Below are 24,969 nucleotides of genomic sequence, written 5' to 3'. Positions count from 1 at the left end.
TAGCGTTGAACTAGTCGACGGACACTTGCCGATGAAGCCATTATTATCAAATACCGCGAGATTCTCACTTGCAGCGAGATTACCGAGCTTATCATTAGGCGAGCAAACGTCTTGTAAAATTGGAGGGAAAATCAACGAAAAACGTGGATCTCAAGGCTCGGCGATGGATGAGGAATTGAAGTGTCCAGTTTGCAGGAGATGGTATTCTAAACCATTACTTTTACCCTGTTCTCATTCAATCTGCACTGCTTGTGCCGTGGCTGGTCAGGAACCGTCGCAGAGCTTGGTGCCACAACATGGCGGAAGTGTTGCAGACGACCAGGTATCAAATTCTGGTCAGGGAAATTCTGACAGTGACAGTCTGCCGGAAATTGATAAATTGAGCATGGTCAGTGAGGCAGATAGTGGGGTAGTGTGCAATAGCAGGCCTGGAAGTTATCTGGGTACCCCTAATGTCTCAAATATTTACAATGTGTCGAATTTACAAAGTTGTCCATATGGACTAAGATGTCCAATGTGCAGTAAAATTGTACTGTTGGATGATTTTGGAGCTCTATCACTGCCTATTAACAAAGTTTTAGAAGCCATCATTGAAAAATATACTCATCCTAAGGAAACTAAAAAGGTACACATTCGTTGTGAACTGTGTATTAATGAGGCAGAAATAGCTACAACAATGTGTGAACAGTGTGAAGTATTTTATTGTGACACATGCCGTGATGGATGTCATCCAGCACGTGGATCTTTAGCTAAACATAATCTTGTGGACCCCACTCAGGGACAGAATATTATAGAATCTAAAAAGAAAAGAAAAGAAGTTAAATGTAAAGAACATTCTGAAGAGGTTTTAAATATGTTTTGTGTTGGATGTAAATTACCTGTTTGTTATGTCTGTTCTCAAGATGGACGTCACATCAATCATGATGTCCAATCTTTAGTTTCAATCTGTAAACAACAAAAGGTAAGGACAGCAACTTCTTGAGCATGTCAGTAGAAGTAGAAAATAGCATGGCTGAAAGTAGACTTGTGTTTACAACTACAACACAATTCCAATAAATCAAGTTATTAAATGTTCAGACATTTGCACCTACAAGTATATGCTTCACAGATATTCTAGCACAGTTTTCAGCACTCTAGCACATTACACAGCTAGCTGTGCACCACACTTTATAATTGGGTTGATACTGTACAATTTAAATAGAAATTATTTTTGTTAATTGAAGTAAAATGTAAGATTGTCTAAAATATGAAGTCTATATGTTAGTGGATATTTGCTGTATAACATAGTATTTTATACACACAGACCTGTTTCAATGAATAATAGAATCTTCATTATTGATACAACAACATTAGTCCATAATCTTACAAACTGATGCAAGCACAGATTGGTTTGACAATATATTTCATTGTAAATGTACCAGTTTTGGAATCATCATTAGCAGCTTACTTTTAAGAATTTGATATCAATTTATATATGTGATTATTTTGATTCCATCTCATCAACTTGAAAAGAGACAGAGTGGTAAATTCTTTAGGATGGTATAATTGTCAATTTGACTTTGAATTTCATCTGGTTACTGGAAAATCCTTTTGTCTACTGAAACATGTAAAATATGAAGACCTATACACTCCTTTATTAACTTGCGTACCAAGTTTAAAAAAATCGTCATGTTCACCCATCACTAGCTAATGCAGAAAGTGAATGTTTTTATATTGGTCAAGTGAGAAGGTGTGGACAGTATTTGCCCATTGACAGTAGAGATGAGGAAAGTATTTGATCACCAACAGTAAAGCTGTGGAAAATATTTTACCAACATGATAGGAAACAAAAAAATTTACACTTAAAAAGATTCCTCAGCCTAAAAGATGATCACTTGGTTTGTTGGTTACCATCGCTCCAGACTCATGGACTTGTGTTTCATTTACTAGCCTCACAGCTTACTTTTGGCCAAACTGATAGACTCACCAGAACACATACTACAACAATTTATTGTGGAAAAGAGGATGGAGATAAACTATATATTGTACTAGCCCAAAACAAACTTTAACATAGAAAAAGAACACAACATATACCAGGAACGTAATTTGAAATTGCAATGTAACATTTAACCATTAGGTGCAGTCATTCAGATAAAATCCAATCCAACAAAAAGACCCTTATAACTCACAGTTTGATGATGACTGATGTAAATTTAAGCAGAATAATTAGTAGAAAACAGAATAACCTCCTCTTGATGGATTATCACAGTTTGCTCCTACAGCATATGCATTACTAAATAAAAGACAGATCAATAACAATTTGTAAAAGTGGATTTTTATTCGGTTATATTTAGTAATTGATAATTAAATTGTAATATTTCTGTAACTAAGGTCCTGTTCTGTTCTCTATACTACAATGATCAAGATTGTTTTTTACAATGTAAAGTAACTTCAAACCTGTAAAAAATGGCCAGTTTGGAATAATTTACATACACCTGTGCGGTTTACATGGATGTTACATCATATCAAAGAAGATCTGGTAATACTTAAGGCTAATTATTTATGGCCAAATTACTTATAAGTGGACTGTGTGATGTAACTCCTTAGGAGAGTGTAAAATGTTGATTTTATTAGATCAATTTCATCAACTTTTGCTTTGATCTTCTGCCTTGTAATTCCAACAGGACAGGTCTGGAACATGAAGAAGGATAAATATTTATACGGGCTTGTAGTCATAATTATGGTGAATCATTAGAAAGATTAAGTGTGCAATTATGAATAGTTATAGGTGCATGATATGTATGTATATACTAAAAATTATAACTGTTCTTTGATGTACTGTTACATCATTAGTGGGTGATTTGATGAAACAAATATCAATGCAGTAATTAAAGATGTGTTAACACAAGGTTTCTGTTATTTACAGATATGCATCTGTGCCTCATCTATCAAAATCAGCACTTCTTAATTTGATAGTATGATTAAAAGAATGCTAACATCAAATAATTTAACCATTGTTGTGGTCCTACGGAATTCTTTTTGTAAATCAAAAAATCAAAGTAACATATAGATTCAAAAAAAGACACGACACCAACAGTTTTAACAGTAAACAAAAATTGTAATTGAAGGGGGTTGGACTCCCACACTGGGCCAACTCTGAGAAGCATAAACAGTGGTATAATTTTTTTATGTCGGTTTCATACCCACTGTTCTTAACTGCCAAGAAGACAACAGTTCAACTTTCTTCTCAACTCTCCCACTGTCCTGAATAGGCATGTTCAAATCCAGCATTAAGTGTTAGTTTTGATGTTAGACATGATTTGTGAAGAATTGTCTTCTGGAGTGTTGTGCTTCATTTACAGATGATGACAAGATATTATGTTCATTTTGACACAATTCTACATGTGTAAGAAACATTGGCCTCAGAACCAGAAATTGTTATTGTCTTAGAGGAACACATTGCAATATTCACTGATTTGTTAAGCTATTGCTATGCTATTAGTCTAGAGACATTGAACATGGTGTCAGGAATTTATCTTTGCTCTGAAAGCAAATATGAATTACCATATCCGCTCATTAAGTCAATATTGCTCTATCTACAGATGATTGCAAGGCTTGATGGTCCCTGAAGGAACATTATAGTTAACCTTTAATGAAAAGCACCAACATATGTGAAGATCATACAAAGTAAACTTTATAAAGGTGTTACTTTAACAACTTAGTAATTTTAGACCTAGCCACACTTCATTAATAAATAACAGATAAAATCTTCAAACAAAATGTTCTAAATGTGCTACATTGTTGTTGATATGAGTTCAAAGGTTGTTGATGGAAGCATCATAACTTGCAGAAATATCAATCAAGAGTCTGTCCTGAAAAATAATGAGTAGCACACACTACTACTATTGCTGCAGATATAGTCAATCTTCTGATCCAGAATGTAAAAAAAAAATTCTTAAGATTGTGGCTTGTATCAGGACAAAAGCAAAAAAATAAAGTACGGTATATAAAAAATCTAGCTTGTAAATGGCATGTGTATACCAGTGCATTGGCTATCCACCATCACCTCACAGTAGGAACAAGTATTTGGTTTGGCTGGAATGCATGTTCATTCAATATTACTCTTAACACAAAGGACCAGAATTCATCAAGGTTTCATAAATGATTCTTGATTAAGGATACTTGCACTAGATAATCAATGGAGATGGAACATGTCTTTAAATTTTATATTTACTCACAGTTGGAGATGGCCTTGAAAATGGTTTTACAAATGATATTTTGTATAATTGATCTGTATGGAATGTGTGTTCAGTATGCCACACAGTAGGAACTGACCATTAGAACCATGTTTTTGTTTCTTATCTTATTGAAGCAGATAAAGGGTTATTTATTGCAGCAGTATATAGTACTTAGTAGCATCATAAATAATAGCTGCATTCAGAAGATACAATTGTGCACAAGTTTGAGGGGTTAGAGGGGTATGGTAGTTACTCATTCAGAATAAAGTTTCATGTTTAGATCCATCACAACACTATGATAATAATGTTAGACTGCTGAAAGTAAAATAAATCTGTTGGGTCAAGTTAGAGATTTACAAAGTGACTCATTCCCTAATTTCCACCATCAACCAATTACAAATGAATTTACTACTACTTCATTCTGATTTTTAGTCGAAAAAAGTCTTAACTGATAACCTTACATCATCTGGTTTCGATATCAAACATTTTTAATCTGATGCTGAAGGCTGAAAGAATTTTTTTTACCTGATTGATGCTGTGAATCATTGCTCTTAACCAGTTTGAGATATTGCAGATCAACATTTGATTCTAATATTTGGGTTTCATTTTTTTAAAACCTTTTGTTCAATAGTTAATTATGTGCAAGTTCAGATGAGAAACTTGATCCTGACAATTCTATTTTTTAGAAAAAAGATGTGTGGACTTTGTAATGTTATGATATCTTTATAAATCTCATATTATGGATTGTGAATTAGTTTAAATCTGTCACTGAATGTAATTAGATTGATTATAACTGTGAATCACTGGTTTTATCCACTTTGAGATGTTGCAGATTACTTCAGAATGTTCATAATTTGATGCAAAAAGTATTGGGGCATAATGCAAAAGAGCCAGGGTTATAAATCTGGTAACATAGTAGCATAAGATGCTTGAGAAGAGTTTATACTTGTCTTTAGTGTTAACAGCAAACAAATTTTACAAATTATTATTGGTGTTCTTCTTAAAACAAGGCTAGTTTATTAGAAACAAAATCAGTTGCAGTGACTTTAATACTCATCATCAAAGTAGAATTTGGAAAATATCAATATAATGTTGAAGCCTGATTGCAGGAAGGTTTGGGGATCTCAGAGAAATGTCTTGTCCAGCTAATAAGTTTTCATTCTATGTTTCTAATATTATCAATTTGAATTTTATTGATTCCCAGAATAAATTTAACTTAAATACTTATTGGGAAATTTTATGGGTGGAATTGAAAACATTTTCAATCATATCAGAGCCTCAGAAAGATTTCCTTTTCATCATCAAGCAGGAATTCTGGAGTCAAGAAAGAAAATATTGAGACTGCCTTTAGAAATGTTATTGAAATATGTTTATATTGAAAATAACTTGCCAATATGATATAGCCTTTGGGAATATTGTGATAGAACTTCTTAATTAAATCCTTCAGTGATAGGAAAGTAATACTCCACTAGAGTTGCTGTGAACACTATCAAAATTCAGGAAGCTCAGTCTTCAATCTGTCTGTACTGTTTGAATTTGTCTTACTAACACTTGATTTAATTAAAGTCAGATTAATTAAACATTCTTAATGATTTTAATTTTATTTGATCTCCAGTCTTGTGTTGTCATGTGGATAAAATGTGTGAGCATGAACATGTGTTAGTAGTTGTAAACATGAGCCAGCAGGCTATGAAATGTGAGTGAAATGCACACTCAGTTTAAATATGTTTGAAAATGAAGATTATTTTATATGATCAATTAAATGAAAATTATGACCAATTGGGGTCAGGTGCAAGAGTTTTTCAAAATTTTGAACTATCTTCCTGATGAGGATTTTGTATCTAAAATACATGTTGGAGGCATGAAATGATCTCTAGTGAATTTAAATGATCAGTGAAATCAAATTGATCAAAACCAAAGAAGGTGAAGGTGAAACAATATAATTATGTCATCAATTCCAAGGAAGGTGGAGCTACTCTTCTCTTGTAGAATTTTAACCTATCCTTCCAATCCCTACTGCGAAAACGTGCTGCTTATGTTTAGTCATTAATATCAAGTTGACTAATCAATTTAATGACAAATATCCTTTATGAAATATTCTTATACCAGATCAAATCTGTAGTTTTTCAACTGAAATAGTGTGCCAATGTTTCAGTCGTATCAATACAACTTTATTCACTGTTAAAGCGAGGATATTAGCCACAAGAGTCATAAATATAGAGAAGCATCTTGTATATATATAACGAAATTAGAATTTGTTCAGTCTAAATAGTAAATCATTCACATTTCTTGCTTTCTAACTAGCATTATGGGAATGCAGTTAGGAAAATAAACCCTGGCTTTTGTACACAAAATCAATATCAGTGCGTGTTTATCTGGTCAAATTTATTTGTTTAATTATTTGTGTTTTGTCTCTAATTCCCTTAGTGCCGTTTAACAATCCCCTACAGAAAACAGTTGGGTGTATTATAAATGCATCAGCAGACATGTTTAATTGGTAGTATTTTGTCGTCAATATCATAATATTAAAAAAGAAATTCAGGACAAATCACTTTGGCTTTAGTATCTTAAAGCATCAGCTGAACAGTGAAGTAAGTTGTAAAATCCAATTCAATTAAGTACAGAGAAATATCATTTAACTAGTTAAATAAAGAGCGAAACACTTAAAGACATAATACTCTTTGTATAAAATACAGAACATGAATATGTGCATCTTTATTTCATTGGTACCGTCATTTGGTCGTCAAAGTTATTGATAGCTGAACTTAATTAAATGCATGATAATCTTGACTTGTTTAAATTAATGAAGACATGTTTAACCAGCCCTGTAATTATACCACTGCTCAATTTTCAGTTTTTATCTGATCTGTGCGTGTTTTGATCCCTATCAGGGCGGTGGTATTTGTTTTGCATGAAATCTGATCCAAAGCAATAAAAGAAGGAAGGCTGGATAATGATCAATTGTCACATTTTAACTGGTTATCAAGTCTTTAACTTAAATGCGTGAAGTGTGCCGACAGTTTAACTTGTTGCTTGTATTAAATTTTTTATCACTCTATTCTGTTGTCATCTTCAAATGTTAATAAATGAAGTAAAAATCGAATATAACATGGGAGTCAAGAAAAGATATTTATGAAGAGCTAGAACACAAGAACATTTGTAGAACAATACACAAATTTATCATTTCATGTATGTCAGCCATTAATGTCAAATGAGAATAAATGAATAAAAAAATCCTTAAATTTATCCATGAGAAATCTATGATAGGATGAATCACTGTCAGCTCCTAAACTGTAAAAATGAAAGCTGTTCATATAAATGTAAAGGTTACAAAAAATATGTGTTAAATTTCTTGTAATTTGGTACAGAAATTAAGCTTCATAAAATCGTCAGAATTGCAGAAAGAAACTTCAATCAAGTAAAATGTCAAATGTCCAATTTACTCTTCAACCTGACAATTCAAGTGTCGTAAAAAATTACCTCTTGATTGATTTTAAATTTGAAACGTCTTAGATTTTATTGATATTTATCACAATTTAATTCAACCAGAAACAGCAGAACATCTTTAAATTGACTGAAATTGCTTACTTATTAGAATGTAGTGTGTTAAAATTTGAAACTTGTTGGCAGCATTCAAAAATAACTGTCAAACGAATTTAGGCAAAGCTTGTTCAGTTTATAAATTGTTTCATCTAAATTTGACTCGAGAATAATTATTCCTTACATAAGTTAAAGGAATAATCAAGTTCAGGAATTTAACAATATTGGCTTTTCAGTTAATATTTGGGGCTGGTTTGAAATCTTAAAGATATGGAGAACAGCTGTTGAACTGGAGGTAACTTTGTCAACATTGAATTTGATTGGCCAAATCTTTCGAGATGGAAATCAAACCTAGATCAAACTGCTGTATTTAACATCATCAAAGTCGGCCAAAGCATTTGTCAACATGTCTGGATCTCTATTGCCTTTATGGGATACTGGACAGATGTTGACAAAAGTCTCATATGCCTTGAAGCAGGTTTTGTTTTTTCCAAAAAATTCTCTAAAACACGAATGTCACATTTAATTTCCTTTTAGTATGAATATTATTGGTTCATTTGTTGTCTGCTGGAAACACACGTCTTAGAATGTTACAGTCAGATAGAAAGGTCGTCAGGGACAACCAGAAACGGTTATATTTGTTTAAGTGATTGGAAACATGGAAACATAACAGTTGAATTACGAGTAGAAACTGGATAATTGTTAGTTTGAATTTGAAATTATTGACCATAGAAAAGTCTCTATGACCCATTATTGAATTAATTGACTAATATCCAGACAGTTTTAAAGGAAATGTGTCGAGACAGTTAATGTTTCCATGTTAATTTAATTGTCTCGCCCCGTTTCACCGCCTGGTCAGCGCCATATTGAACTGGCTTAATGCATTCTGTGACCCTCGATTCTGGAACTGGAATAAATTATTCTGGAATCTATTCACTAGAATGAAAACTCTCGAGAATTGACAGGAACTCTTGATATTCAAATTTCACTCATAAATATCATATTTAGTCTAGGTCATTGTAAAAACCAATCATTGTTTTACTGTTGTCATCTTATTGAAACACCAGACATCATTTAACTTTGGGTTATATGCATGTGACTGGTATAAACAGGGTTCAATTTAGATTGCACAAAAATTAATTAGCTACAGATTGCACCAATTTTGATATACCTAATTATGATAGGTCAACTGACCACTGGTGTACTATGTTTATAGAAACACTAGGAATGACCCAATAAGGAAAATAACTGCGTTTCCACTGGGAATTGTTAAGTAAAGCCAGCTTTTTTTGCCCAACATACTGCACCAAACTGACTCTAACAGGTTACCTTTGTAGACTTGTCAGCTTCCTTGATAATCTTATTGAATACTTCTATTGGCATTTAATTGGCCAATAGATTTTAATCTAGACAGCCCATAGGGACTGGAGATAATGATCTAGGTACCCCACAGGGACCTGAGATATTTAGCCCTGAAGTTAGCAGCAGTTAATATGATAATGTGAAAGTTAATCAGGCCCCTGAGTAGAATTTAAAATCAGATACAAGATTTCACTGTTAAGATCTTGTCATTCTTCAGACTAAATTATCCCCCGAGAAATTTAAATTTTGTCAAGAAATTTATCTCTGGGTTTATCAATGACCTTCATCTTCACACCTTTCAGGTTTCTGCAAGTCTTTCAGTTACTTGTTTCATTCAGGAAATTTGAAACATTTACTTGAAATTGGAAAATTGCAAAAACCCTTGAAAGGCTGGAAGATCATTGGCGTACCACGTAGATTTACCTTTTTGAGGCCTTCCTAGTCTGAAGCTCATCCCATGTTGTTGCCATACGTTTCAGATACACAATCCTCACCAAGATGACTTTTGCAAATGCATGATAGGTTTCCAAAATTAGACTGAAAGGACAATGAGGAAATTTATCAAGCAATGTGAGTCATTTAATGGAAAAATAACAAGCAAACTCAGATAATTCGAGGACAATAGCAAGTGAACTATTTGTCTGTCAGTTTTGAAACTTGCTAGGAATTTGTTGTGTTTATTTGAACTGTAACAGAGATAGTAAATAAATCTGGAGGAACGAGATCATGTGACATTTGATGATAAATAAAGTTCGATACAGTGTCTCGTTTATGTAAATTAACCTTTCAGATAATTAGGCACTGGTTACCTTTCATTTCTTTCATAAATAATCAAAAAAGTTACTATCTGTAGGGGTTAGAGGTATATCAGCGGTTAAAGAAATATTTCGATGACTGTATCCCTTGAAAGTAGAGTTCATTTGTAGATTGCTCTTGAAGTCTAAGAGCGTAGTATTTCATAGGTTGCTTTGACAGTAAAAGAGAAATCAGAAGATGAAACCAAGTACTACAAATTTAAAAGTATGTTTTTACGATTAACTAGATTTGTTATTATGAAGTCTTTTCAGTAACAATCTTTGGCCTTTCAAATATACATCAATGTTCAACCATCAGGATCACTCACAACTTAGAAGGTTAAAAATCAATGCACTATCAGTCCACAAATTTAGAAAAAATGTACTTCCCCAGATTCTTACAAGGGCTAACCTTCTGTTGCCATAACTGGCATGTTCATCAATAATTTTGTACAATGTGACCAGTTCATCGATTTTAACTCAAGAGACTTCCATTGTCTGGAAATTGTACAAGAAAAACATTGATTTTTTGGTGCCATTTAGTGGAAATTAAAGACAAATTACTACTCTTAACGTCACAACTCAATGGTTGGTTAAAATATGTCGCAATTTCTCAAAGTTATTAAGTAGAAATTAAACTTGTATAATATATATTGAAAAAATAACAAATGGTATTTTTATGTTGTTTTATTAGTTAGAGGTTAACAGGCACAAATCTCTAACTTTTATAAACTTTGCAAGTTAAAGAAATTTCTTCCAAGTGTCTTGCAGTTTTGAAATTCTTTTGAAATAAAAGGCTTAAATTATAAAAACTCACGATAAAATGTTTATTACAGGAATTACATTGAAGTGCTTCAATTTTGACAAAGTAAAAATAAAACATCAATTAATTCATTTCTCTTGTAACTTTTGATTTATGAATTAGAAAATAAAAGCCATAACTATTTTTATTTTTGTGTTGGTGTGAATGGAATCATTGAATTCTGAATCAAATCGACCTTCTTAGAAGTTGGCTTTTATATTTTTCTCTGTTCATGGAAGGATATATCACCATAAAGATTGAGAATTGCCCAAAATTCTATACCTTTGGTCCAATAATCTGTTTTTCTCTTTTTTTTTTCAGAATGAACTATCCCAGAATTTACAATCTTTATCAGAAAAAGCCAAATCAGGAACAGAATTTATACAGAGATTAAAAACAATGGCTGAAAAAATAAATGTAAGTTATAAAAATATTTTGGTGGATTGTCATTTATATTTGACAATTGTTTGTTAGTAGACAGAAGACGTTAAAGCTGTGTTTCCCAACAGTTTGAACTTTATATATATCCCCTAACTTCGATACACTATCTCTTAGTACCTATCATCCACAACAAGAACGAAATTGCTCAAGAGCCAGAGACCAAGACAAAGACATATTCCAACCATTCATTCCTACTGTTTGTATTAACAACAGATATCATGTAACACTGGGTTATTTTGTAGATGGTGGTCATTTGTTGTACTAATGTCTGTTTATAAAAACACAACACATCACATCACCTAACTCTAGGTTATATTCTACATACTGATCAACTGCTGTATTACGTCTGTACCTATCTGTAGGTTAAAGGATGGTCCACTGTTGCACCATTGCCTGTTGAGATGGTGCTCCACTTTTAGCTCTTTATGACAATACATTTGAAGTTTAAATCTAATGAAATCATTGAAAATTAACGAGACCTCAGTTTTTTTCTGGCCTCTGGTCCTTGATTCATATTGCTAATATTCCCCCTGGAAAAAATTGTCTGTTCTGTTCCGAGCTGTCAGGATGAAATTATGATATTAATGGCGTCTCACTGGCGCCAAGATTCTAATTTACTGGTGATAAACTGTACCCATTGGATATTTGTTTCAGTAGTAAATTTGCCCATAGAATATTGGTAGAATAGCTTCAGACTGTTTAGAACATTTTGGTACTTATAGTTCCAACGTTAGTGCTGTACTAAAAACAAGTTTGAAATATAGTCCAGCTGGATAAGAAATAATTAAGCAGCCATGGTCCAGGGTGTCTTTCAGTGGTTCACATCGTCGTGATATAAAATATAAATCAACAGCCCAGCACCAGTTGTTTCCCCATGGTTAACATTGTTTGAAAGTTATTGCACAAGGCGCCATTTGTCTCATCACAGACGACAGAAAGAGACCTGTGAAGTCTGTGTCATAATTAATATCTGATTTATCAACTGAGCAGTCCCAGAGAGTTTTCTCAGGGATAAAATTGATTACTTAATGAAATTCATTAGAGATGTCATATTAAATCAAAATCTGGGTTGGTTTTCATTTGTTTTTTTTTTTGTTTGTGTTACGATGACCATTGTAAAACCAAAGTCACATCTAATTCTAAATGATAGATTTATTGCTGTCTCTGTTCGTTTTGTGAACCAATATTCTTCTCTGTTCTATTAAATGGGCTTATTTCCAAAATGTCCACATTAAATCAAAATATTGGGTTCATATTTGTTTGAACAAATAATCTCATACAATCAGAAACTGGCTTATTGACATATTGCTTATGTTTTAAATTTTGCTATTAATTTTTTTTCATAATCTTGATTTTTAATACTTGGCCGATTCATTGTTTTTACATTTTAAGATGTTTTGGGACAGAATGTAAAGATATTTCATCTGGTATGGGTGGGCTCCTATAATCATATATTTTTATCTGAGAATTAACAGGTAATATTAGTCAGAATGATAAGATTAATGAAAAACATGATATAAAGCAATAATTTTTATCTATCACAAATTTATGTTGGTGATAAAACTTTGTTAATTATTGATAATATAGATTTAAAGCTAGATTTTCACATTTATTCGAATGATAACTATTTACTTTTAAAGGGATTGTAAAGAAAACCTCTTTTATACAACCCCTTAAAATAGTGTATAGTAAATTAATTTTGGGGTATTTCTTATTGTAGCTTCCACACAACAAAGTTTTATCCTTGATTTTGATTAGATATACCAAATCTAGATTGTCAGAATATAGCCTATAAGTTTCTATAAGGACATGCTCACCATTTTAAAACCTGATGCCACTCTGTAACTAGGTTTGCAACATTTTCAGAGAGTCCACATAATCAATATCGTTATTTTGGATTATCACTGACTATATGGTCTATGGGCTTAAATCATTCTCTTTATGGATAGTCTTGCATATGTATATCCATATCCATTTCTGTATTAAGGGTTCAGTAAGTTTGAGTTTAAAATAAAAGTTGTGTATTTGCCTCCCTAGTCCACATAAAAAGCTTAGAAATAATGATTTTGTTAGGTTAAAAAGTACAGACAATTTGTGAACTTCCTGTTTTTTAGCACAATATTGAGTTTTATAATAAAAACAGAAGTTAAAAGCTTGAGTAGATTCCTAAAAAAAATATCTTGAAATTTTCATTTGTGAGCACGTGGACAAGATTTTGATAAATTATTAAAGGTGCAATTTAGAAGACAAAATCTAAGGACCAATTTCTACATTGCAATCATTCTTTAGAAGATATAACTCAGAGTAAGGTGATAACTGGTGGTTTAAACAGACAAGAGTACAATATAGGAGATCACTTCTAGAATATGACCCAGATTTAGGTGATATCTAGTGTTTTTATAAGCACTAATCTTGTAATAATTCTCTTCGTTTTTTCAGGGTAACTGCAGTGAATTTGAAGCTACAGTCATTGCTCAATGTGATGCTCTAATTGAAAGAATAAAACTACGTAAAGTTGAACTATTGGCTAGTGTAAAAGAAGAAAAGGACATGAAGACAGTGACTATGAAAGAACAAGTGTCTGATTGTACAAGTCTACTACAGCGTACAACTGGATTGTTACAGTTTTGTATCGAAGTTTTAAAAGAGAGCAACCAATCATCTTTTCTACAGGTAGGTCAAGGGCATTTAACATGGATAAAAGGTCAAAACACATAGTTGGTCAAATGATAATATACCCTTTAGATCCATGCCTCATTTTCATAGACAGATTCTTAGACCTATATCCTATACCCTTTTAAGCACTTTAATTATCTTTGTGCAATAATTTTCAATCAAGTAGTTATCTATTAAAGAAACATGGCAAATGTTAAAAATGTAAAATTTATTAGAATTTCCTCAGATATTTAGTATACTAATGCTATTATAATATTACAACATTGCCTTCAATTATTACAACCATTCCAATATCTGACCTCTCAGTTGTTACACCAATTTCAGTATTTCCACTACCAGCCTGATTTTTATACCCCAGATTTTAACTTCCACTTTAATTGATAAGATTACAGGATTTGAGAGAAATTGAAATGAATTTGTGAAATATTAGATTGACCTGAAGTCTTTGTTTCTGACCCGGCAACTCAAATTATTCGTCAAGTCTGTAATTAGTGTTGTCATCTTAGCGACGTCATGACAACTATTCTAACTGACATGACATCACTTTGTTACAATTTACTTCCTAATGTGTTTCCGTGGTGATTAAAATTTTACTCCTAGTTAGTATTAAATTTGATTAATCAGAGCCAAGATTCTTTAATTTTTACTGAAACTGATACAAATCTGACAACTTGAGCATCTTGGGATTCAAACCACAAATATTACCATAGTTGTTGCAAGCTCATGGGAAAACCATACCATTTTCAGTTTGCCTCTCAGTTTTGGTTTAATCATGAGATATTTTAGGATGTGTGATTTTTTTCAGTCATATATTGGTTCTGGCTATCTTTGAATTTTAACAGCTTATGTCAAAATAGTATCTAAAGATTTTTTATAATTTGGTTAACCCTGTGAGAGATGCAGTTTGGAGGGGCTGATATGATAAAAGTGTCCAGTCATTCATATTGAACATTAAATTTGATAGAGTTTTATGTCTGTCAAATATGGCCAAATCAACAGCTCTGCAATAAACAGATGCTTTGTGTGCTACTACTTATGCATGTAAAGGATCCATGAGAGTTAAATAACATTCAGTACAAATAGATCAGCTCTTTGTTAAATAAAAGATTTGAAGACATTATCTCTTTAAATACCTTATGCTATAATATAATATTATATTATTCAAGCTACTGAGTTTGATATGGTACTAAACTGTCCAATATTACATTAAAACTTTTAGATTCATGATTTATAGTCATGTCTTCAGTGAAGTAGAAAATTATATTTCCTTGAACATTATCTTTACATTAAAAACTACATTATCTTTTTTTTTGCTTTATTCAGAACTGAGGCATAATAACCTGTCTCAGAGGGTAGGGCAGTAATTTAGGTCAACACTGATGGGAGTAGGGTAATTAAACCAAATCAACCCAGGGCAAGAAATTAGGTTGATGAAGGGGTGGAAAAGTAATTTGGAATAAAAAATGAATAATTTTTCACAATGGGTGAGCTATAAGTGGTTAATAAATTATAAAAAAGTATGCCATCTATAAGCTTAATGTTGGTGTTTAAAAAAAGATGTAATAATAATGCTAAACCAAGCTTCAGAGATTTGGCTGGATGTTTTTATCAGTTTATTTTCACTAATGGTACATACAATTTTATTTTCTTTTATAAAGAAAAATTTTATATGAATTAAAACCCCTTAAAGTAAGAAATAATTTTTTATAATCAAAATTGCAGAAATAACACGATTTTGCACTTAGACTTTTATTTTATTGGCTTGTATTTTGAATTTTTTTAAAATAACATAGATCAATGTGTATTTTTGATGTTTAAAGTATATTTTTGATGTTTTAAGTATGTTTTTGAAGTAACAAGTTACTTTTATCGAAATGTTTGATATTTAAATATTTTTGAACACAAGTGGTTGTTTATAAAGTAAGGAAATGTAACTTTGTAATGTGTAATGGTTTTGAAGGTGAGAGATAAGTAAGTAAGGATTAGATTGAGAGATGATTTGGAGAAGTGGGTATATTGAGATAAAAGTGTCTGCAATCTAGCTGGATTTGGGTCTCCATTCATTTACATAGTTTTTGCTCCAAAATGCATATGTGCTATTGCCACTTTAAAAAGTTTGTGGTGAAATGTAAGATAGGAGTAAAATCAAGTAATACTAAATGTCAATGTTACGTACAAAACTTTCTCAAAATTGTAAACCTGAACCATCACTCTTTGTAAAACTACATAAAAAGCTTTGTAGAAAGGACAGACTTAAAGGGATTCTAAAAAGGTTTTCTAAAATTTTAATGTGTATTGGGGACACTTATCATTAATATGCACCATTTCAATTTTCAATCAGACGTCTGTGGTTTCTGCTATTCCACTAAAACTAAGTGTTTGATGACATCATTAACCGCAAAATGTGCCTTTCGTGATCAGTGAAGTCATCAATCACTTGATGCAGGAACCACAGACGTCTGATTAAAACTTGGAATGGTGCAAATTGATGCTATCAGTGTCACCGATACACACAAAATTTAGAAAACCCTTCAAATGTGTAGGAATGTCTCAAAATTTACCACCCCCTACTTCCCCCCCTAATTCTTTCAATGCATTCATTATTCATTTAATGGATTTTATTCAGAACTGAGGTGTAGGGCAGTAATTTAGGTCAACACTAATGGGAGTAGGGCAGTTAAACCAAATTCAAGCTTCTAGCACACTGATTCCAATATTTGGAATTTCTACATGAGTTGATTTGGTCTTATCAATGTGGTTTATCAGAAAAATTACACGGAAATTGAATAGTGTCTGTTAGTCCAGTTTTTAAGACATTCATTCCTTTTTAGATTGTATACAACTTTATGTCAAACAACAAGTAGGAAATAAAATCTGAAAAAAGAGAAAATATCAAATGAAATCGAAATACATGTTAGAAGTATAGGTTTTTAATAGGATAGCAATCAATCTTTCCCTTTATTTTTTTCTTCCATTCATTAATTCATTCATTCATTCATTCATTCATCAATGAAAAAGATTTCTCATAAATCATCTTTTCTTTTCCAGAACTTCATCTGTTCGTTTATTCTTTTATCCTCAAATTTATTCATTTTACCTTTCTCAATAATGTAAAGAATAATTGCTATGTCCATTCCAGATCTCAAGTGGATTAATCTATCGTGTGTCGGAAGCTAAGAGAAATTTTAATAAAGAAATGGAATTTGCACCCAGAATTTCACCAGAATTTGAAATGACACTAGACAATAAACCCAGTCTAAGAGCCATAGAAAATATGAACTTTTTCCAAATGAAAGGTGAGTTTGAATTTGGGTATTATACTATAAACGTCTATTGTCTTTCTGGAAAATAATTTAAGTATGAAAGTTCTGATAAATTGTTTTTTAATGACCTTGTCTGACCTTGACATTTTTTGTGTCAGTGACATTTTATTTTACCAGATGTCAGTTTCCATGACGTCTTGAGAACTTATCCTGGTTTCATCATTAGATTTTAAATTTTACTCATTTTACACGGAACCCTGGAAGGTTTTATTATCTCCCCTGAAGTTTGTTCTTTGTTTAAAACTGAGTAGCATAGAGACAGATTCAGATAAAATTGGTTCAAAGTTTGGTACTCAGGCCTACCCTGATAGGTTTATTTTCATCCTATTCTGCATTTAACGCTGAGGTGAACACAAACAGTTCTGCAGACTTGTCCATGATTTAGTTTGATTAGGTTTCAGTTTGATGATTAGTCTTACCTTGGTAGTTTTGGCATCTACCATGAAGAAGAATTAAAATTTTTTAGGCATAATGCCTCAGATGATTTGCCCATCTTTTCCTTTGGTTATTTTTGACCTTTCATGAAGTTTGTACAAAATGAATTTTACTGAAGTTTTAGAAATTGAAATGTACTTTGACTTGCGTGAAAATGGATAGCTTTCAAATTGTTCTTAATAATGTGATGCTACCATAAGCTTGTTAACCTTTTTTGGTTTAAGTTTCTCTAATTAAAGTGGAAAAAAATATTATTGATCAATTACTCCATTTTATTTCTTCAAAAGGTTTTGATAAACTATGTTAAATAGACTTTATTCCAAACTAGTTCTCAACAACAATTTGTTTCATTTTTTTACAAATTTATCTTATGCATTTGGTAAAAAATAACATGAAAATTAAAGAATAATTAAAAACAGAATTTGATCAAAATGAAGATGGTTGGGTCAATTAAAGATGAGGTTGTTTTAAATATATCAGTTGTCAGTTTAGTTAATAGTCGACTGTTTTGATTGGATCAACTCCAAAATCTTTATTTACACTAAACCATTATAAGATTAAAGTAGATGCGTTATAGAATGTCTAAATATTGTACATGGATCTAACATGACATGTTGAGTATTAAATCTTGTTGGAAACTGTCAGTTCAAATGTCACCATAATAAAACTTTTTTGTCTAATTTCAAATATTTTCCTCTTGTTTTTTTTGGCAATGAAAATATTCTGTTTTATTCAAGTAAAAATATATTTCTATTGTTATGCCATTCAATCTAAAATGTAAGATGCGAAACATTTTTTGTTTTTCTGTCACTGGTTCACCTGTCTATGATTTCTTGACATGACAGCTGATAACATTTCAGCCATCTGTTATGGAAAGAACAGAACTGAAAATTTTGTCATTTCGTCATTGAAAGAATGATTGTTACTTGATATTTTCATGTAGAAATACCTAAACTATTGGCCATATAATTACTCATGAAAATAATTTAAAACCAATAAAATTGGTTAGTTTTTTTTTAGTGTAATAGTAACAAACTTCATACTATGTGAACTCAATATTAACTCAAAATGGTCAAACTGTACAGAATCAACAGAAACCAATTTAAAAATCCTCAGACACCAAGTTGTAGGTGGATTTATTTAATATAAAATATTTTAACCAACATCTTTAATACTCAAACATTACAAAAACAAATTATTTTTACTCTTCTTCTTACAAATCGAGATTAGAATTCTACAGGGACTTACTTTACGTCTGTTTTCTTCTTCTATAAAGTTAACCATCCATTTTGATTCATCTTTTTACTTCACAGAAATCATTTTAAATCTCCAGTGACCAGTGGAAAACCTGGTTTGTGTTTTAATGTTTTTATTCAAGTTGTTATAACAACTGTTTTTAATCAGAGTAGCAACCAAACGATGATAAGTTCTTCTGATATCAAACTATGATAACATCTGATGAAAACCACCAATGTTGTTTTTATTAAGTAGTTAGTTATCTCCCTTGATTCTACGATTATTTTAATTTGATACTAAAAATAGATGGTTATCAGCCTCTTTCGGGCTCACTAAATTAGATTGATAGGTTGATTTCTCAAAAAAATGGTGATGCTTGTGTTACCTGGTAGTTCTTTTTCATGTCAATTTCTTGAGCCTTTGTCAAAACCTAGTCCCTCTCCTGAAACTGTGAACTATATTGGACCTATTTTGGATATGGATTGGTCAATAAAAGGGCTTGTCTGTTTTTGATAAAGCTAGGGTTTTGTGTTATTTAGTTAGCCTGATCTTCTGTTTTGCTGATATCAAATTTTCATGTCTTTTAGTGACATCTTTTCTGATTGTGATAGATTTGTGGTAAAATAGGTAATCCAGTCTCTCAAGAAACATCCCAGCTATCACAAAAATTACGATCTGCAGCGATTCCAATTCTAATTTTTGTTTCTATTTCTCTCTCCTCTATCAGATGGAATAATTGGTGAGTAATGATTCAAATTGTGTGGAAATTTATAAGTTGATTTTTATTAACATATTTTTAGAAGTGTGGCTGAATTTAAATATCATTGGTTCTCTTTTTGCCAATCTTTGTTTTTTGGAAATTTTATTGAATGATTTTTCTATTCTAACCTATTGTAGTGCTTGACTGTTTTTTTTTAAATTTTGACCCCACTGCTATGTTGCCAATTTTATATTTTTAGCAAATACAACTGTGGTTTTTGTTAGAATTGCTTACAAATTTGCAGTGTTGTGTGTATTAGCTTCATAGTGTTTTTTACTATTTTGTGTACATAGTGCAACATAATCCAACAGCATCCAGGTTTATTTTATTGACCATCATAAAGTTGTAAGTCATTTCAGTAGTGGCATAATGAACTGGAGCTAGTTACTTTAACAGTCCAATTGATCTGTCTTTGATATGATTTGAATCAGTCAGATGATATGATTCATGAAATATCTTGGCAATAGGATGTAAAACTCCATTTCAGCTATATTCTGTTGTAAATTTTAATAAACTTCTGTGCAAAGCAGGTCGAGGCAAGAATAAGTTGTCATTACACAAAAATTTTTACTGGACACTGCCCATCATTTTAATTTTCATGATATTTGTGTTTCAGCACCAGGAGAACCATATATTCTACCAGAAGAATGTAGTGCTGAGAATAACAGTGTCACTATTGTATGGCAGCCATTTTGTAATACAACTGTCGTAGAAGCCTATACTTTAGAATTAGATGATGGAAATGGTGGCGATTTTAGGGTAAGGTTTTAGCATGGTTTGATACACCCTAAATCTATTATGGTTTTTAAGATTTTAAAATTTGGTAGTTGATATTAAGCCATCAGCCAGTGAGAAAAAATTGGTGGCAGTGTCCCTATAATAAATTATATATTAAAAGTTACACAAGATAAAAATCAGAAAATCATCCTTACCAAAACTTCCTGTTATAAAATAGATGTTGATAAACATTATAAAAACATTAAAACTCCATTAAATTTGTTAGTTTAATAAATATGTTTAAATTATTATAAAGTTAAAAGTTTTCAGGTAAAAAATCTCGTTAACTATTTACACCTGTCTTTATTTCACCTGATTTTTACCTGACATTTTAATCCAGGCCTGGACTCCTTAGAGACCAAAAATTAATTTTATGAAGTAAAAAGTTATATACTCTTTTACAATTTCTGCAAGATTTCAATTTGTAGTTTAGAAATGGATTTTAAAGTACTTTTTGAATCAGTGAAAAAGAAAATTTTAAACTATGGAATAGGTAGTTTCTTTAGTAGAATAAATAAACTAAGTACTAACAATGTTTTCAAGAAATTTCTTATGAAATGTGTCCAAGAAGTCCAAATAAATGAAAACAAAAAAAAAATAAAGCTAACATTGTTACAGACAAATTGTTGAATCCAAAAAACTGTAGAATCACTTAAAGTAATGTGATAAAACTCTAACTTGAGCATGAAGAAAAATAATCAGAATGGTGCCAGTCAGTCTGTCAGACTTGCAGACTTCCACAATCTCAATTCCTGATTTTAGTCTTTCTCTTCTAAACAATAGAATTACTCTTCAAGCTTCGTTTAACTAAACACTAAAAAATTATCTTAACTCTTTCTTTGAAAAATTTTTATGTATTTTGGCAGGAAATTTATTTTTCTGAAATTTTGAAATACCAGTACATAAGTTTTGTTTGTAAATATTGAGTTTAAAAAGTTTATTCCTGAAACTTTGGTCAAACCATCATTTTAATAGATACTTAAAATAGAAATGAATGAGGGTGTTTTGAGGAATTCTTATATATTGGAATTCATACAAAGTGCATCAAGATCTTTAAGACTCAGAATAATCAGTGTCTTGAGAGTTCACATAGCTTATAAAGTTCATTTCATTCACCAATATATAAATATGTCCCCTACCTTTCCAATGTTACCTTGTTACCTGTCTTTGATGTAATCTGAAGATTGGCATTCAAAATCTACATAGATTGTTAAGCCTATTACAAATATCATTTTTCACTATTTTATTCCAGGTAGTATATGTGGGAAGAGAAACTATTTGTACTGTGGATGGACTTCATTTTAACAGTATTTACAATGCCAGGGTTAAAGGTCACAATCATGCTGGAGAGAGTCCATACAGTGAAATTGTCTCACTACAAACTGCTGAAGGTGGGTGTCTTTACAGATTATTATAACAGATCAAGGGCAGTTACTCTAAAACAAAAACAAAAACTTTAGATCTGCTTTTCATACAATTGAGAGGGGCATCTTAGAGCTTCAAGTCTTTTTTGATCATGAAAACAAGGAAATTGAAACAAGTAGACTTTGGTAAAGCTTTTTTTCTGCCATTGTTGTGAGTTTTCCCTGTTTACAAAAGGAATTCAAATTGTTTTGTTTCATAGTAATATGTTGTGTTCTGAGATTTTAACACCCAATTTAAGGTTGTGTTTTTATTGTCTATTTATTGTCATGTTTGACCAAGATGAAGTTTTATTGAATCTAGACGACGTCTTGTCTCTAATATTCAGCTTTGTGTCACACTATGTCTCGTTAATTTGACATGATGGCGCCATAAGCTCCCCGAACAATGACCACTTTAATTTATTCTGGTAATCAGGAAATCTTTTCAGGAAAATTAATCTCAGTTTAAAAGTGGAAGAAGCCATTTTAATTGTAATATTGGAAATTTGTAATTAAAGTTTTCGTTTGCTGTCTTTGTATCTAAATAGTGATAATAGCTTTCTTTAAACTTATCGTAACAGTCTTTAATTGTCTTGGAGCAGAAAAAAAGGAAGTAAAACTCTCACCTCATTTCTATTTAATTATTTAAAGAAAGTTTGTAATTTACACAAGATGGTGACACACTTAAAGAGAATTCTGTTTGGAAAAGATTCAGAATGCTCCTATAAAGTGGCTTGATTTACATTTGATCCTGTAAGTTACAGGCTGTAACCACACATCAAGATATAATATTGTATTATTTTATATTTTCTTGTGGCTTGGTTTACATTTGATCCTGTAACCACACATCAAGATATAATATTGTATTATTTTATATTTTCTAGTGGCTTGGTTTACATTTGATCCTGTAACCACACATCAAGATATAATATTGTATTATTTCATATTTTTTAGTGGCTTGGTTTACATTTGATCCTGTAACCACACATCAAGATATAATATTTGCCAACAATAATCAAAGTATAACGTGTAATAGTTTTGATCATCGAGTGGCTCTGGGAAATGTGGGTTTTTCTAAAGGTGTTCATTACTGGGAGATTAGAATTGATCGTTATGACAGTCATACAGATCCTTCTATTGGTATAGCTAGATTTGATGTAGATAAAAACACTATGTTAGGTGAGTATTTGTATATTAAGTTGACACTTGACCTCTCACTCTTTTTATGTGAGTTTGCTTTCAGTTTTTTGGATCCCACTGTCTTTTCTCAGTCTGTTCAATTAAATCCTATTTGATGGAATCTTTTTAACATGCTCATATCAACAGTTATGATTGATACTGTGTATAGCCAACTTATCTGTGCCCACCTTTAATTTTCAGGTAAAGATGACAAGGCGTGGAGTATGTATATTGATAATCAGAGAAGTTGGTTTATAAATCATGATGAACATACAAATCGTACTGACGGAGGAATTCAACCCAGTGATACGATTGGTCTATTACTTGATCTCAACCATCATACTCTCAGTTACTTTATAAACGACCATCCTCATGGACCAATAGCATTCACCGATTTACACGGAGTTTTTTTCCCAGCAGTCAGTATCAATCGTAATGTACAAGTGACTTTACGATCTGGACTAGAACCTCCAGTTGATAGTGAGGTTGGTGAGAGTGACGTAGATTAGTGTTTCTATTTATAGATTATCTATTTTCTTTATTTATTCTCTTTACAAATAATAAACTTCATAAATGAAAGTTGATTTAGTTTTTACATTTTCCTATATGAAGTTCAATTGGTATGTCCTCTGACAAGTGCCCCAGACTTAAATGCTCTTTCAGGTAATGAAATTCCCAATGCCATTCTAAGTGCTTTCAAATGTCATTTTGTTGTCAGATTTCTCCTCCAACCTCCCTGGAAAATGGAATTGGAAATGATAAGTGGCCAATGTAAACCAAAACTCATATTTTTGGGCGTGGTAATTGGAATAATGCTAATAGAAGCTAGATATTGCATTTATGCAAGATGTCTATAAAAATAGGTTAGAAGACCATTATGCATGTGCCCCTTTACCTGTCCACTTCGCTCATAAGTCCTTATATGGAAACACCAACCGTTGTTCTAAACGCCAGTGCCAGTGAATTGTATGCGCGTTATTCACAGGTGCGTGGTTTACTTGGGTATATACAGTATCACGAGTAACACGACAGTGACACTGTAATAAAAGTTAACAAAGTTCAAGAGCAGGTGCCCTATATTAGAGAGAGATCTCACATCAAGAATAAACAACTAACTGGAAAGCAAAACACAATTACAGACCGAATTCAATTCTCCAACTGTTCACTTTGTTATGGAAAGGAACCTTTGATTTTCGATTAAGGCACAGTTTCCCAATTACTTGTTAACTTATTTTATAGAAATAATTTTGGCAACAGTGGGGCGCAAGTCCCAAAGTCTATTTCATTAGCCCAATAAGGTTCCGAACGTTTGAACTTTTCCTTTCATAAGGTAATCGAGACTCTATAGAAAAACTAGTATGGCCTTCAAATTTATTTGTTGCATTAGATTATCTTGGGATGTAAAACTCCACTATATCCAAAGGTGTGTCGTCATTTCTACCACAGAAAACCATTGTCCCAGACACAGATCTTATAGCCATTTGGTATCGATATTTCGCAAGCCTTTGTCATGCAAAGGAGGTATTTATGTTTTACTTGACAGATGACCGTTGCTCCTTAAGGTGTTAAACTACTAGTATTATTAAACAGAACAGAGATGGCATTACCCTATTATGGTTTAAAAAGACGAAATACTCCATTATTTGTCCAAAAACAACCCCGAGAGACATAAATCTCCCTTTTATTTGGATACCCCCAATGACTATTTGAGCATGATATTTTGTTAAATTCTCTGACCTCTGTATCTTCATCTCAAACTTTCCCAGATGAAGTTTCCATGTCAATATTTATTCAGTTCCTCTATTAACATCTCAATTACTGCTGGAATTTCAATCGTTTCCACATGACTTCTTATATCACATATATTTCTCAAGATAACATTGCAGTCGACCTTGCTGAGGTTGCTGCGCCACAGTTTGGTTGAGAAAGTGGATGGGGTGGATGCCGAAAGTACGGAGCCCCTAAGGCGCAATTGTAAACATATTTATCTATTATTTCGTTTAAACGAAATAATTATTTCGTTT

At 31.8% G+C, this 24,969-nt stretch overlaps 1 protein-coding gene across 1 annotated transcript; it reads left to right on the top strand.

Moving 5' to 3' along the window:
• Nucleotides 1–163: 163 nt before the first annotated feature.
• Nucleotides 164–23,521, top strand: LOTGIDRAFT_215734 (hypothetical protein; the record flags this gene model as incomplete). Its single annotated transcript, XM_009056841.1, has 8 exons — nucleotides 164–961; nucleotides 11,037–11,132; nucleotides 13,596–13,829; nucleotides 16,972–17,128; nucleotides 20,203–20,345; nucleotides 21,616–21,754; nucleotides 22,721–22,945; nucleotides 23,147–23,521. The coding sequence occupies 8 exons, from the start codon at nucleotides 164–166 to the stop codon at nucleotides 23,452–23,454; spliced, it is 2,100 nt and encodes a 699-aa protein (XP_009055089.1). The 3' UTR covers nucleotides 23,455–23,521.
• Nucleotides 23,522–24,969: the final 1,448 nt, after the last annotated feature.

Source organism: Lottia gigantea, assembly GCF_000327385.1.
Source record: "Lottia gigantea unplaced genomic scaffold LOTGIsca_29, whole genome shotgun sequence".
NCBI lineage: Eukaryota > Metazoa > Mollusca > Gastropoda > Lottiidae > Lottia > Lottia gigantea.
The sequence above is the reverse complement of the archived record's forward strand: the minus strand, read 5'-3'. Positions and strand labels throughout refer to the sequence as shown.